This window comes from Myripristis murdjan, chromosome 4, assembly GCF_902150065.1.
Source record: "Myripristis murdjan chromosome 4, fMyrMur1.1, whole genome shotgun sequence".
NCBI classification, from domain to species: Eukaryota; Metazoa; Chordata; class Actinopteri; order Holocentriformes; family Holocentridae; genus Myripristis; species Myripristis murdjan.
In genome coordinates, this window is record NC_043983.1 from 12868179 (window position 1) to 12884746 (window position 16568).

Consider the following 16568-nt stretch of genomic DNA (forward strand, 5'->3'; position numbering starts at 1 on the left):
AGGAGTTTTATTTATTTATTTATTTAAAGCTCTTATTTGTTACTGCACTAAATCTCTCCCAGATGCTACACTTGCATTCATGAAGGCAATTTGTACAACATTTACACTTCAACCCAGACTAGACAATCTCTGGACATACAGAAAGATAGACAGATAACTAGTCATAAATATTCATAAAGTGCTTGCTCTTGTAATTCATTTTTAGCTCTTCTTTATGAGTGCTGATATAATTCATCAGTATGTATATACACTATGAATGTGGTAGTCAAGGTAAGCATTACCAAATCGATTTAATAAACTAAATGAAGTAAATGCAAATAACCACTCCAATAGAGGCAGATAACGGATCCAATCAAAGGTTTTCTTTAATGGTCATTTGTTTGTAAAGAATATAATACAATGACAGGACTGGAATTCATAAGAACATACATCAATAAATACGGATAAATACTTGAGGACCAGATTCACACAGCCGGAGACGGGCTCTGTTGCAGGATCTAGCATCTGCGCTCACAGTCGACATGAACACACAGTTGCAAACCGAGGTGCTGTGCAGGTGGCACAAGCCATAGAAGTGGTGTTTGTCTATATGGTAAAATATCACCTCACCTCTGGCTCTCCTGCAAAGTGTCTGTTGAGCTGAGCGTCTCTTTTTTTTTTTTCTGATGCAGCAGTATAAAACAGCAGTGTGTGCGTGAGAGGGCAAGAGGGAAGGAGGCTGAGGGTGAGACAGGGAGCCAGGTTTTGGATCTACTGAGGCTGTATGAATATGGTCCAAAGAGGCTAAGCAACAAACACACCCAGAGTTTAAATGGATAAAAAAAAAAAACTCCCACAGAGTATTTACATCACAAAGAAGAGAGGAGAAGGAGAAGCGCTTGTCATTGGTTTCTGCTCTGCGTCTGTCTCTTGTAGTTCTCATTCTCCCACGGTAACGTCTCTCATTCATCCATCCAGCCATCTCAAGGGAATCGGGCCGTTTTTCTTGACAGTGATAAAATGTCAACTCGACATCAGACGGAGATGCAGTGTTAAACAAATACCACTAGGGGTGTACAGCAGATGCATGAGAAATGATGGACAAAAAGGAAATGATGTAGCAGCCCAGAGAAGGGGAAAACAAACTGTTCTTCAAAGGTCTGGATACCTCGGTGAGATGGAGACAGCTGATGCACACTGATGCAAAATAGACAGAACTGATCTTCGACTAAAACCAATTACACAAATACAGCACACACACTGTTATGGGCTCTCATCGACATAAACAAAATGAATGACTAGGCTTGTAGACATACAGAGGATTTACAGTGTGCTATGACAGTCTGTTTTGTTGTCATTCAGCAAATACCCAGTGTCAGTCAATGCTATTGTACCATCGATGTCTTTGACAGGTGTAATGGGAACCCCACTCAGACAGCCTAATCATGAAATCAATAGCCTCTCTGTGTGGGGCTAAGGACAGATCCAACAGCCTCCGCCACTCCTATCAGTTTGTCATTGCCAGAAGGTTAAATGCAAATGAGCGCCGCGTTTCAACCTATAAAAAACAGATTCTTCTGAGCTTAGCATATTTTTTTTTTCCCATGCTATATGTAAATGGGGCCTACGCACAGGCAGGCATGCACTCATCAATCTACACACACACATGCAGAGGTACAGCGCAAACACACACATTAAGGATAAGGTCATTCTTTCTGATTAGATGGGGCTTGTATTAAAGGTGCACTATGCAAAAGGGTTAAGGGATGATTGAGGTAAGAACCATTAAGACTCAACTGACAAAAATGTGGAATAAAAAGTTATCACCCTTCAAATATTGTGCTTACTCCGCATTTTTCGAAAGGGTCCTCACAGCAGATCTGATGCGAACCACGTAGACTTGACCAGCAAATTTCGTGCTTATTCTCCTTTTTTTTTGTCAGTTGAGTCTAAAGGGTGCCCCCCTTCAGTGCAATTTTACATAATATACCTTTAAATATGCACTATGTCAATCTGCCACGGGGTGACTGAGGTGAGGACAGACCAAAAAACGCAGAGGCATCATTATCAGTGACTGCAGCTGACAAACAAAACTAAATTTGTTCACAAAAACCAAATTTCCTGCCTATTGCATGTTTTTTTGTCAGTTGAGTCAGTTCTCATCTTAATCAGCCTTCTGTTGTTTTGCGTGGTGCACATGTCACTCGTTTCCCCGTCTTGGTCACAGCAGGGAGGCTGACTTCCTCACTGAAGTGATGTTTAAGAATGCTAAGACAGTCTGCCACAGAAACCTGGAGCTGCCTGAGAGACACAAACATGCCTTGCATCAGTTTCCTCTCAACTGTCCGCATCATTTTTTTGGTGTCACACTGATTCTGACTCTTCATATGACAAATTTAACAGAGTTGCCCTCCCACAGCCGCCATTCAGACAAACCCAGTGACAAGCGCTCGGGGACGTGCTCGTATTCGCTCCGATCCCTCTCTCGTCTCATCTCGCCGGAGCTCCCAAGGCTCTGGCAGTGAGCTGTGAGCCGGTGTGCTGGGAATGACTCGGTCACGATTAGATGGGTGGCTTTGCCTGAGGAGAGGCCCGGCTCTATTGGCTGTGAAGATGTTCGATGGTTTGCCCGCTGCTTCCCCTCCGGTGTGGTGCTCAGCGCTTCTCGGTGCCGAGCCAAGAGACAGCTGGAAGCAACCTCTGTTAACCCACTCATTTTCATAATTAAGACTCACAATTAGAAGGCTCCGTTTCTGGCTGTCTGTCTGCCCTCAAGGCTCCGACTAGAAAGACCAAGGACGGCAGCGGAGAGGGGTGGAGGCGGACGGATAAAGAAAGAGAGACAAAGCGAAGAGAGACAGCGATTGCTCAGAGTGGAGATGAAAGTGTCTGAAATTGGAAAAGGAATTCAGTGGAGTAGGCCTGTGAGTGTGTGTATGTGTGTGTGTGTGTGTGTGTGTTTGCATGCAAAAAAAAAAGAAAAGTGAAGTCGTTACTGTGTGAGTGTGTGCTTATCTATGGAAGAGAGAGACTCAGAGGAAGTCTGACAGCTTCCATGGATACAGCACACAGAGCAAAATGGACCAGTCCCAGATGATGTGCCAAAAGCAAGTTGGCCAAGTACAGAGACATCACACACACACACACACACACACACACACACACACACACACACTGCCTGGGGGGTGACCACTATAAGGCAGAGAGAACGTGTACGTGGTGACTTTTTCTTTTCGGCTCTTAAGCTACGTACAAAATTTGGAGGAAAAAAAAATTCTCTGCAGAGCACGGTGGGAAAAGAGAGAGCAGAAGCCCAGCAAAAGTTAGAATAACATATTAAATATTAGTGCAGTGGAAAGTTTGTTTGATTGATTGAAACAATATTCGAACTAAGTGTGAACCTTCATGGACGATCAAAGTGATTCTGAGTTTACGGTTGCATCACTGTGGAAAAAAGTTGAGCTGCAATGAGAGAAAGCTGAAAATTGTAACACTGGCTAGCTTAGCATTCCCCTAGTTGACACTGACGTTAATGTCTCTGGATGGGATTCTGGTCTTGGTTTGATAGCAAATTCACATTTTAAGATAGTTTAAGGTGGTGACATGTAATGGATCCACCCTGTGGTTTTGGTTGAACATATCTGAAGGATAAAATCACTGACAACCGGGAACCAGAAACCCAATTAATTTTCGCCACAGACAAATAAATTAAGGAACTGGATGTGCCCTGGAAGCTCCGTCCACTTTGGGGGTCTATTTAATCTCATTTCACGCCATTTTGTCCCGTCTTCTCTCAGCAGGCTTTCTGTTTACCAGCCGGAATTTAGTTCCTTATCGCTCCATCACATTTGAGCAAGTTCATTGCTCCTGTCACAAACTCAGTCTTTCACATCGCTGAGAGACACAGATGCACGTGCAACACAACAGTAATCGCACACTGTCTGTGGGAATCAACTCAGATTTGACTTGCCCTGAGGAGACAATTGTCCTTTCATTCCTCCACCCACGGTCAATCCATTTTCCAGGACAGACAGACAGACAGACAGAAAGACGCCCGTGCCGGCCTGACATCTACAAGACGACGGGGGTTTGACGGCTGTGACAGGACTCGGGGCCTCCTGTCCATCACCCAAAAACCTTCCACTGGCTGTCCGTCAACCCAACCATTCCCCTGTCATCACGGCCCACCACCAGGGTTCTGTAGATAATGCAACTTATTAATTAGGCATGCCTTTGGAGAGATTAATTAAACTGATACTGAGGTGTGGGTTCACTTTCCCTCTGAGTGTTGAGGAGTGCTGTCACCACCAAGGTTGATAAAGACTAACAACAACTGGCTGAAGAATGGACAATGAGTGGTGTAAAGGTAAAATTAAAGTTGTAAACTACGATTCCCAGTTGGCAACTAAAGATATTTCAAAAACTTACCCATGAAGAAATGATATTTAAGGTGGAGCACGGAATTAATTGAGGTTGAACTTGCTTGGATGCATCATGACTTAATATGATTCTGATTTATACTATTTTTGATGTTCAATATCTGAGCAAATGTTTATTTAAGCTGTCATGAACAGTAATGAATATTTATGACTGTCGCTCAGTCAATTATGTCACTTTTCCGGCAAAGTTGACATTTGTCTTTGTCATGACAGCTTGACATTAGAAAAGCAAGTCAGCTTTGCAGAGAATGTGACAAAATCGACGCTTAATGACAACAGTCATTAATATTCATTCATAGTTATGACAGATAACATGTAATGGTTATGATGGTATTAAGCAAGCCTTATGAACACCACGTCAGATAAAGTGTTAATGTTAACTTAATAGTAGGGGGTAAAGTCTTTCGCAAATAAAGACAGTTAAATGAATTTTTGCAGAGAGGGTGGAAGGATGGTGCAGATTAAATGATGTTGAGAAAGACAATGGAAGGAAAAAGCGGGAAACAATGGAAAAACAAAAATGATCACGTATCGGAGGCAACTGTAAAGCTGCAACCCTCAGTGCTGGCTTTATAAACACGCCGATTTAGCCAAGAAGAAAGTTAGGATTAAAGGGGTAGGGAATGAGAACAAAGCCCTTATTCTATCCATCGCCATCCCCTGTTAGAAGGGATACACACAGGAAATGAGCACAGGTGTGAACAGCTGGGAGTGGAGTGAGACTGGGTCTGCCCCAGAAAAGGGAAGCCCCCTTAATCTCTGCTGACGCTCTCTGCTGTCATCCGCTGGGACGTCAGCCTCTGTCAACATCCTCAATCGCAATCTCCCGCTGACACACACTGGCACTGCCACCACATACACACAGACATCACACAAACGTGCACACACTGAGATAAGAGATGTCTCAACCCTGTGATGACACCTTGGTCTCCCCTGCCTTTTTGTATTTGTCCTCATGCCAATTTGCACCGCCTTGATCCACGATCCAACAGACACCACGGCTCGTCTCTGCTGGTTGCTTTCCACACTGCTTTAGCGGGGTAGCGATGGGCGAGAGCTGCAACCAAAGGCTGCACACGGAGTTGTCATATCGTGTGCTTGAAGTGACGTATGAAGGGCGCTGCCGCAATTAAGGATCTAGACAGATACCCTGCTCTCTCTCTCTCTCTCTCTCGCTGCCTGGCTGACAGCACGATTCCTCCTTATCGGGCCAGAGAAGCCCAATTCCATGATAAAAGGAAAAACTGACCATCAACAGCAAGATTTAATGAGTGTTTGATCCATGAGTGTAGTGAGAGGATCTGTCCTTAGCTGCATCGCTGTGATTCATTTACAGTGGAGGATCATTTGCAGTGCACCATCCTACAACAGAGGAGAGCGTACCAAGTCAAATCCCCATTTACATGTTCCAGAGAGCTGTAGTTTGCCACTGATTTCCGGATTACGTATTTTAATTCAATCTTACAATAAGCAGCGTCCTTCTGATAAAGGTTATTTTTATCTTCACATTCTTCGTTGCTCTGCTGGCTCAAGCACAATATAAAGACTTCACATTCCTACACAAGTACCCTTGGTGCTCCATAACTGAGCTAACAAGCAAGCTAACAGACTTTGTCCCACCACTTTGTCCCTTTGGGATACTGCAATATCCTCGGTTTCTGAGGAGGGGAGGTTCACTGGGAGCGAGAGGGAGAAGGACATATGAAGGAATTTAGTTGTTCTAGGGGTCACCAGATCACCAGCGTGGTGAGATGTCTGGGTAAGTAACCTACATGCTCTCTGATTCGTCCAAGTGACCATTGCAGTGCTCAAAGGGATATGCAGCGATGACAATGGACTACAAACAGGCCCAAAACCTTAAAGCATTACGTTTTTGAAACCATCAAAACACTTAATGAGTCCAGTGAGATTCATCCTCACATCACATAATTTAATCCAGGAGTGACTTTAGTGAAAAATAACTGATCTTGAGTTATGGTGTCCATTATGTCTGGATCCCGGTATATTTTGTCGTTGGACACTTACTTCCAGAGTCACTGGCTAACCAGAGATGACATACCCACTGTCCCACACATACCCACACTCTGTAAGACACAGTCACAATGCGAGAAAGGCAAAGCAAACATACAACGTGGAATCACACATTGCACGGCAAAGAGACAGCAAATGTTGGGGTTAACCCTTGACAATGACAACTGTGGATATGCAAGACAGTGAGAGCTGCTTGGGGTCCTTCGACACTTTTGGACAGTGACTGACTCTGGTGTATAATGTGATGTGATGGGATGTGATATGTTCTCCATTTTCCTCTGGGGGCCCAGCATCCAAACTAAAGTAACTGTCCTACACCGACAAGAGGATACAACGCTAACAGTTCAAATAATTCAGTTACAGCCATCTCTGATTCAAAGGAAATCAATTAAATCTGTTTCAGAATAACTCGATGTTGCTGAAAGTCAAGTAAAATTGTCTTACAAAGAGCAAACCAAAACCAGGAGAGTCAACAAATTCACAGAGTATCTGTAAAAATATGGTATGTTCAGCAGACAAAGGCTCAAGTCAACAACATGTACTCCATGTCTTCCTTGACTCATCTGATTTTGATACAGCATTTTCAATGATGTCATCCCTATTTACAGTTTGTACTAAACCACTTCTCTCCGAAGAATGTTCAGTCTGAAACTCAAAGAAGGTATTAAGGTATCTTTCCAAAAAACAGGTCAGTGAAGCCCCACATTTCGGGTCATCGCTGAACTTGAAGGTAAAATATGAAAAAGTAACTGGGTCAAGTGAGAGGTTAGGTGAAAGACAGACAAGAAACAAGTGAAAAGCAAAACAGAGAAAAGTAAAGTAAAAAGAGTACAAAGGGATTGTTATTGTCCCAGTAAGGCCTGGCAGAACTCAGGCAGGCCTCAGAGTCGACTATGATACAGACTGACTCGGAGAGCCAGGGGCGAAGCTAAGGGCAGGGCAGTACAGGGCAGGGTGAGGGGAGGGGGGAAAAGAGTTTTGGGCGGGAAGGCGAAGGTGAAATAGTGTTTAGGATAAGTGGACGAGAGCAAAGAGAGGCTAGGAAACAGGCAAACTGCAATGAGCAGCCAGGTAAGAGAGGGAGTGGAGAAGAGGAGGAGGTGGACGGATGTTTTTTGGTTCAGAAGTGGGCATGGTTGTGGCCTTGGCCCTGCTCTCCTCCGTGGTGCCCTCCCTCTCTGTGGCCGTGCTTCCTGTGCTTCCTGCGCTCCCTCCTGCCCTTGTGGTGGTGGCGCCGATAACGGTGGGACCGCCGGGCTGAGAGAGCGATAGAAAGAGAGAGAGAGAGAGACAGAGATTGTGACATAAAAGAGAGGAAAAAAGTAAGTAACAGGGCCAGGCAAAAGGCATGAGCAAAATAATGATGGAAGGGAGACGATGAATTGGTGACAAGCATCAAAGGAGCCATAATGAAAGAATGACAGCGCTTTGGAGTTGAGAAAAAGATGACAAGGAGGGAGGTAAAACAAGGTAAAGAGGCAGGAGAAAAGTGAGTGAAAAACCGGAAGGTCAAAAGCACACAGACTCAGAACAACTCTTAACAGCTTCAACCACTCCAGGCCAGAGAATCTATTTTATCTTACACTCAATAGAGCGGGTGCCTTTAGCATCGCACACTGAACTAGCCGCCTACTCAAAGCCTGAGTGTAAGCTTGTTCTTGGGGTGTACTGCCAAATTGGATCTCTTAGTCCTTTTCTGGATTTTGCCAACAGAGATATGTCTTCTGCAATGAATGATAACGATGCTATAACTCGGGGCTGTAAAAACAACGGTGCCCAAAGATAAAGTGACATAATAAAAAAAAAAAAAACAACCCAAAACTAATCTTTATCACTTTCAACAGAAGCCACATTATTTCAGTATTTCATCACAGCTGTCGTATTATGAGCAGAGTGAAATGAAATACAAAGCACATTGTGATATATCAGCCCCCCTCCCATATCTCCTCTGAAAGAGCAAATATAGAAATTATGCTAAAATATCATGACATCTTTTTCTGTCATGGTGAGAGAGTGAGCTCTTTGTTATTATACTGAGAGGAAATTAAGTTTGTTTTAAGGCTCAAGGGAGACAAAGTGTATAAAAGTCAAAGGATAAAAATATCCTATTAATGGAAGTTTTTGATTGTAGATGCTATACTAGTAAAACCTTAAAATAACTTGCAAGATTACCTTTAGGACTTCAATTCAGCTGTGAATAAAAACTTGCAGTGATACTGAATGATATACATACATATTTTTGGTTCCTGTGCTCTTAATCTAAACTGTACCTGTATATACTCGCATGTGCGTGTACGTCTTGTACGATATAGGGAGTGAATGTGATATTTCACTTAGGCTGAATATTTTAGTTTTTTAGCAAACGTTCCTGTGTAAGAATTCAACAACAGTCAACCCGCTGTGAAAATTTGTTTTGAAAACCGAGTTTTAAAATCATACCTCAAGCGTGTATAAAGCACATCAAAGGAGACCCTGTGCAGATAAGTAGACCCAAGAGATTCAATTCATTCTGCATCCTGGGCTATCCTGCTTTTCAAGAGCTTACTTTGCCTGTTTGCAATTACTAATAATGAGATGTTGGTGATGATAAGCCTGGAGTGCCAGTGGTGACAGCGGTTTCCCAGGGCAGCTCATATGGGAGCTTTACTGCTACTTAAAGGCTGTGTAAGTGCTGTGAATGCTGGAAATAAGAAAATGTAAAGGCAAAAACGATCAAACAAACAGAAACACTGCTTTAATTCTCAATATCTGCCATCCAGCTATATGAAAAAAGCCTGTGTTGTGTCACTCACACTTTGTGCAGATGATTTTGGGTCTGTCCCACTTGCCGTTGGCACGACATTTGGCAGTGGGTACATGGCGCTGGAGGAAGCCATCGGCACACTGGTAGCGCACCACAGAGTGGATATCGTAGTGAGAGCGCTTTCGACCAATCAGGAAGGCGTTATCCACATTGGGTGGAGCTCCGCAAAGCACTGCAGGGGAGAGGGAGAGACAGCACACATAATAGCATATTAAACATCAGATGGTCTCACAGTTTTGGCAAGCTTCAGGACTTACATATCTCAAAGACAGACTGACTGCACAAAACAATAGGAACATGCTCCTAATCTTGGGTTAACCCCCCCCCCCCCCCCCCCCCACACACACACACACACCCCCAAAAAAAAGCACAATCACATCTTAACTGCCTCAAAATCTGTTTCTCTTTACCTCCATCTCTTCCTTTGTATTTCTTAAAGATTTAAAAATCAATACAGGACAATGCCTGAAATCACCCCCTTCTTGTTGTTCATATAAAAAGTAAAAGTCTCTAACATGTTAAACATTTATTTTGTACTACTACCTCTGATTTTAAAGACAGGTCTGACATATAATAATAGCTGTCTTTTTGAGAACCACTTACATTGCAAGTACCAAAGTGTGGGTTCAGTGGTTACAAGACAGTGTGTGTGTATGTGTGTGTGTGTGTGTTTGTGTCCAAGTCTGTTGGTGCGTGGGCAGCTGTCAGAGGAGCATAGCATTTTAGGTATGTGAGGAGTCAAGGCAGGCTCCGAGGAATGTTCTCTACAAGCTGAGATGGATAGAGGACTTATGCTGTGCTCAGAGATAGACGGGCCGGCCAAGCGTCGGGGAAGCGCTCACACCACATCACAGATTTCTTTACTCTCTGTCAGGGGTGGCAATCTTTCCTGTGGAGTTGACAGTGGGGGTGTAGTAACTCTGTGTCTCCCTAGATGGCAGTCACGCTGCTGAAACCTAAGCTCCATGTGCCTGACTGCCTCTGGAATGTCTTCAGCTTTGCACCGAGCTCACCGCTGGACCTGAGAAGTCAGTGCTGTGTCAGCAGAGCTATAATCCCCAGTAACTGTCCTTTCCACCTGGTGGGAGTCCTGCAAACAATCAACCTGCAGTTTTGCTGGAAGTTAGCTAGGTGGGCAGTGAAGCCATTATGACTTTTTAACATCTGAAAAGCAGGGCTGCTGAAGTCATCCTATCATCATCAAATAATTAAAAACCAAGGGGATAAATGCTTATTCTAGAGGAACTGGAAGTTAATAACTTAATCGTGGGTAACGACATGGTTATATCATACTATCTTTATGCAAATTAGGCAATTTGTAGCTGTGTTACCTATGAACATGGGTGACAAAGTGTGCCACAAAGGTGGACTCTATCTAGTGCTGCTGAAAGACCTCTGTGCCAGCCAGAGACTACAAGGTTAGGGGCGACTCATGGGAGCTTATTTAAGTTGAAGAAAAAGTTACATGCCACCCTAAATTATAGGGTGCCCTGGGTACCAGTCTGTACCCTCAACAACTGCTGATTCTATGGCTGAAAGTGATTTACGCAGTTCACTGCTAAAAGCAGCAGTCAGGAGAGGACTTCATCAGCAACCGGAAAAGGTTTACAATCACTCCTAATTCTCTTGTCCTTCTCTCCCACCTCCGTCTATTACCTCTTAAATTCTTAATAAGGTAAACCGATGTCATTAGCTCTGATGAAAGGTTTAACGCCACATTTACAGTCTAATGTGTTGTGGAAAGAAAGGCTGATCAGCATTTCCCTCCTCTCGCTCGAGACAATCACTGACTCAACACAAATGAAAGGCTAAGAGGCTGTTTTCCATCAGCCCACACCTGTGAGCGAGTTATCTCAGTGGAAGTCTGTGAAGTCAGAATATACTCAAGTAGGGGGAAAGGACAAAGTCGCTAACCTTAGAAAAATTCAAATGCAGTCATGATCTTATATCTTATTGGGGAAGTCTGTAAATCCCTGCTTTAGGTTAGAAAAGGCCCCTCAGTGGAATACGGTGTGAAGGGCATGTCTTCTTAGCTTACCACGCATATAAAATGCCCATAAAAAATCTCTAAAATACTCCGAAGTCACTGCTGAATCTTTAAAACAGTGACATAAATCCTTAACACACGTTGAGAGTGCTTGTTGGATAACCAGTGACTGTCATGTTTCACACTTAATACTTAGTCAAACAGAAAATTCACACTTTGTATCCGCTGCAAAAGCACTGGCATCCCTGTGTTTGTGTTTGTGCGTGTGTGTGTTTGTGTGTGTGCATGTGTGTGTGTGTGTGCATGCGCTTGTGCTTGTGCATAATCATGGCTCCCCACTCTCAAGCATTTGGCATTAGACACGTACAATATGCTTTCGGGTGCCGTTGCGCACTCTCAAGCTCGCCAAACAAATCTCACACCACATTTTAAACGGTCAATTAAAATATCACAAACATCAACCTGCGCAAAGTGAATACAGTAAATACATCTGCGAGCAGACAATATTTTCCTTCTACGTCTTGTGCAGTAAGGAAAGGCTCCGCTCTCTCCGGTAGCACCTTTCTGTTGCTTTCTGTGCACATGCCACTTTTTTAAAAATTGAGACCAAGTAGACTCCCAAGACAGTGGTTAGAGGTAAGAACCTCGACTGCAAGTTACTACCTGAGATACAGAACACTGGCGCTTCAATTGTCAGACAGTGCTAAGTAATCTTTCTGACACTGTGTTAGCAAAACTGAGACAGAGTTGAATTGTGATGTGCCGCAAACATACCGCTGTTTTGACTGAATAAAATGATCAAGCGCGTTTTGCAGGTGACAAAACATGATATTCAGCTAAACTGTTGTGACCATAGCTTCTGTAACCCGGACTCCAAACGAGTTTTCTGAAATACCTTGAGAGGACGGGGAAAGGGAGGTGCAGAGAGAAATAACTCTTAATGAAGAGAGGGGAAGAGAGGACGGTTACAGGAGAAAACAGGAATACTAATGAAGAGAAGGTAAAAGGGAAAGGAAGAGGAGGAGAAAGAGACGAGTCCTAATGAAGAGAAGGAAATGGGTGGTGGAGGGGGAAAAAAAGGACAGATATCCAGAGGGAAAGGAAGGAGAGGAAAGAGGTTCTCGGGTAACCAATGCAAAAGAAGACGTTTGAAGTAGAGCTTTCTCATCAAAGAGGGTGTACTTACTAGTGATTAAAATCCAGAGTAAAACAATGAACGCAACACAAACCTGATATAATGGCTCAGCTCAGCTCAGACAAGGTATTTTAATCACTGAGCATTAGAGGTATGCCATACAAACAGATTTAAGAGGGGGAGAGCAGGAATGCCCATGCATTTTAGACAATAATTAGTTACATGTGATTTTTTTTTTTAGGCTAAATAAACAATAATTTATGTTAAGACATGCACATACCAAAGATTGAGGGCATTACATGAAAATCTCTCTCTTTCTTAAGCCAGCTGATCAAAGTTAAAAACCCTGCGTACATGTTGCATGCTCATTTGTGTGCACGTATGTTGTCGAGTGTGCGTACACTGCAAGCGGTCTCTAACACCTTCGTGGAGTTGAAGACATGACCAAAATTTACAGGAGATGGAGTAGCCAGTTACTCCTGCATGCACCTTTTACATGCGTCTTTACTGTGCAGGCTTTTGTGGTATCCTTGTGTTTGTAAGGCTATTTTTCTGTCTGTGCGCCTGTGCCTGGCTGGCAGGGGGTAGTCAGGGTGATTTAGTGGCACGGTGAGAGCTGCAGACAGTTAGATGCTGGCTCCGCTCAGCACTCGTAGGCCCTGTGGACTCCAAGCATCCCCACTTATACCTCCTGGCAATCATGTCAGAAAGGATTAGAGAGATAGGAAAGTGTGTGTATTCTCACCACAATGCCACTAAGAGGGTGTCTGAAGCGCACAATGGCTTTGGACAATAAAGTTGTGCTGTTTAAAGTCTAATGAGCTGCAGCAGTAATTGGGCAAAGTTATAATCAGGTCTTGGTCTAGAAAGGAGCACAGCAGATCATATGCTCATCTTATTGAATGTGTGTGTGTCATGTGTCTGAAGCACAAAGGATGAAGTGCCGATGACAGTAGCACCGATCAACAGGCAGATAGAAGGACAGACTTTGATTTAAAATATCACACATACTATGAAAATGCTACATGTTTGATTGATTATATGTGAGAGACTGGCGGAGGCTTTGTGTTAGTGGGTTGAACCAGACCTATATGTGATCAGTCTGCCTCCCTCTCTCCCTGTATCCTCCCATATATGAAACAGATCTCACCATCACATCACATCCATCTCATAGGGATGACAGGCTACCCTCCTCTGAGTTATAGGAAAAAAATACTCATCACCATCTGAATGACACATCATCCTGACTGGCCCCTGGGTGACTGATTAAGGTGTCTGATAGGCTGCCACGCTGCTGTTACCACCCAATCAAGCCCAGGGGCCGCTGATGAGCAGACAAACAGAGAACAAGGGCAGTGAGTATTAGAAATCAGGCGGAGAATACTCAGCATGGAGCTGCCAAACTCCACTGATAAGACAAGACATTACGTGGGGTTACTCGGAGTGAAAAAGGGAGGCTGACAGCAAAGTGGGGTAAGATGAAAAGCTGTGGGTGATTGTAACTGACTGATTAAGGTCAGAGGTGGGCTGGATGCTGGGGACTTGTGACAATGTGCATCAGAGGTGGTGCAACACCTTGCTCAAGAGGGAAATACTTCTCATGCAGGAGTGGAACGTGTTGGCAAATCTCTAGAGCGTCACCCCTTGGGTCCTAGAAGTAACTCGGTGACAATTAACATCAACCAAGACAAATTTATTGTGTAATGTACAAACCATCTGCTCTCCATTATTGGACAACAACTGCATAGCTTAACATGGGTGTTATCGTTTGGTTTGAAATAATCATAGATTCATTATTCAGTGATGTCTTAAACTCACCTCAACTCAACTTATCCCTCATGGGACAACTGAAAGCAACTTACAATATTACTTTAAAATAGACAGAATACATCGACAGTGCTAGTTGTTATAATAATAATAATAATGATAATACATTTTATTTATAAGCGCCTTTCAAAAACACTCAAGGACACTTTACAAAAGATGAAACAAACAGACAATAGACCTACTTTTGAAACTATGGTAATTTTATTAAGTTTTAAAAGGGGACTTTAGCTGTGGGTATATGCTGTATGCCTACTAATAACCTCAGCTACACCACTGCCAACATGTGTCTCTAGTTTAAAAGGCAATTATTAGTTTAATTCAGATCTACAACTCAAAACCAAAGCTAATCTACTTCATTTTTCCTGACGTAAGTTTTAGGTGTGCATTTTGTGGCCCACTATTTCAACAAACCATGCTCCAGTCTCCCACACAAGCCTGCTAATCTCCACCTAGCTATTACTGTCTGTGTGCTTGCTATTGGTCAGAAGTCTGACCTGTATGCAAATAAATGGCAAAAATAAGTTCTAATAGGGTCTCTGAGGAGCATGTTGTGGCCTAACTCCTGCGCCTTGCAGTAGCAAGATAGACACAGACAGCAGCACAGGGAGTTAAAACAACCAGTAAGTTTACTCACCTAATTTTGCTAAGTTTAAGTTTCCCAGACATAAAGTAGAAGTGCGTGATTTATGGAGTGGTGTTGGGGGGATTACGTAATCGAGTGGGAGGAAGGGATAAGCGTTGATAAGCTATAATGACCATGAATGTGAAGTAGACAGACTGATTGAAGAGGCTTGATGCTGTCTGGTCCACAGCACTCAGACATGTATAAAGTATGATATACAGTGGCAGTGATGCTCACAGTCTGTCGTTCCCTGTGTGCGCCGTGAATCTTTCTCTCTCCACTTGAACATTAAAAGACTGCATCACTTACGCGCTATTTTAGACAAAACCTGTGCTATCTAGAAATTTTCATTACAGTCTTTCTCTCTCTCTACTTTATGCATCTCCTTTGCTCATGACATTTAGGCCTGGATGTCGGATTTCAGTGAAATAATGACAGTAGAACAATGGTGTTCTTTCTCCTTTGCCCTTTTTCTCATTTTCGCCCCATCTCTTGATATCTGATTCCTCATTCTCTCGCTCCTTACACCAGTGTCTCTCTCTCTTTGCTGCCTCTCTCTCTTTTTCAGGATAATTTTTTTGTGTCCTGCGCCTCTCCACCTCCCTCCCTCTCTGTCAGTCATCTTAATCACCTGTTGTATTGGCAGTGTACATGATGCCACTCTCTCCTCCCCCTCGTCTCCCTCCATCCATCTCCTGCTCTCACCTGTTCCTTTCTTGCAGACGTAGGGCAGGTTGTAGTTGCAGGGCACGTCGTTCCATTTGCCATTCTCGTGAGCAATCATGACCACACAGTCCTCTCCTCCGGCGAAGAAGTTGTCTGGCTGGTTTTCACGCCAGTTCTCATATTGCTGTAGCATCAAATACAGAAGAAACACAGACACAGACAGATAGTTATACAATCGGATCTGGGGCATCAATACAGTAAACTATTAGATTTGCTGTACTGTCATTTTTTAAACACCAACAGGCTGCAAAAGTTATTTTATCCGCATTACTCTTGACATCAAGCCACAGGTCACTGATTTTACAAGAGTACTTTTTCACGATATCCAATTCTGTACAGACCAATACACAGCAAAAGTGTCACCTGTGTGTTTTGAAACACCCTGCCATGATCAGTGAATGCATCGGTGAGTTCTGTTGTGTTAACCTTTGAAACATGAAAGTTTCAAAGAAGAGGTAACAGATTTTTTTTGCTGTTGTGATCACAGTGGAGAGCATATCAATTCATTTTTCTTTTTCAACAAATTAAGGTTGTAATTCAAGAAAATTTCAGGATGTCTCTGATGATAAATGTCTCCAGGTTTTGTTTATGCTTTAAAAAAAAAAAAAAAAAAAAAACTCATGCACTTCTCAAACTCCTCTGGGACCATCAGATGTCTACAAAACAAAACAAAACAGCTGCAGTCTCACCAGGTCCATTTTGTCGGTCCACTGAAAGTCATCCTCCACCGTACGATCATTTAACCCAATCCAGGTGTTATCATGACTTATACCTGAAATGGGGGCAAAATACAGAAATATAGTCCATTAAAATACATATACATATCGGTTCCCACTGTTCTGATTCGTATATCATTGCACTGTATATGTCAGTGGATAGAGGATGAACTAATTGAGTCTGGTATAGGACCATGCATGTTAGAAATATAGGTATTCATGGCACAGCAATGCACTTTTGAGAATCCACCCGGTGGCATAGGTTATGATAGTATTACATACACTAAATACATCAAGACTGCC

General features: G+C 43.2%; 1 protein-coding gene across 1 annotated transcript in view; it reads right to left on the reverse strand.

The window, feature by feature from the left end:
- Positions 1-7569: 7569 nt before the first annotated feature.
- The window catches only part of ncanb (neurocan b), an 89592-nt gene continuing 80593 nt past the window's right edge, over positions 7570-16568 (reverse strand). Inside the window, exons 13-17 of the mRNA XM_030049711.1 lie at positions 16239-16321; positions 15529-15673; positions 9242-9424; positions 8845-8847; positions 7570-7706 (exon numbers count right to left, since the gene is read on the reverse strand). Coding sequence (XP_029905571.1) covers positions 7570-7706; positions 8845-8847; positions 9242-9424; positions 15529-15673; positions 16239-16321 — 551 coding nt within the window. The remainder of the gene's footprint in view (positions 7707-8844; positions 8848-9241; positions 9425-15528; positions 15674-16238; positions 16322-16568) is intronic.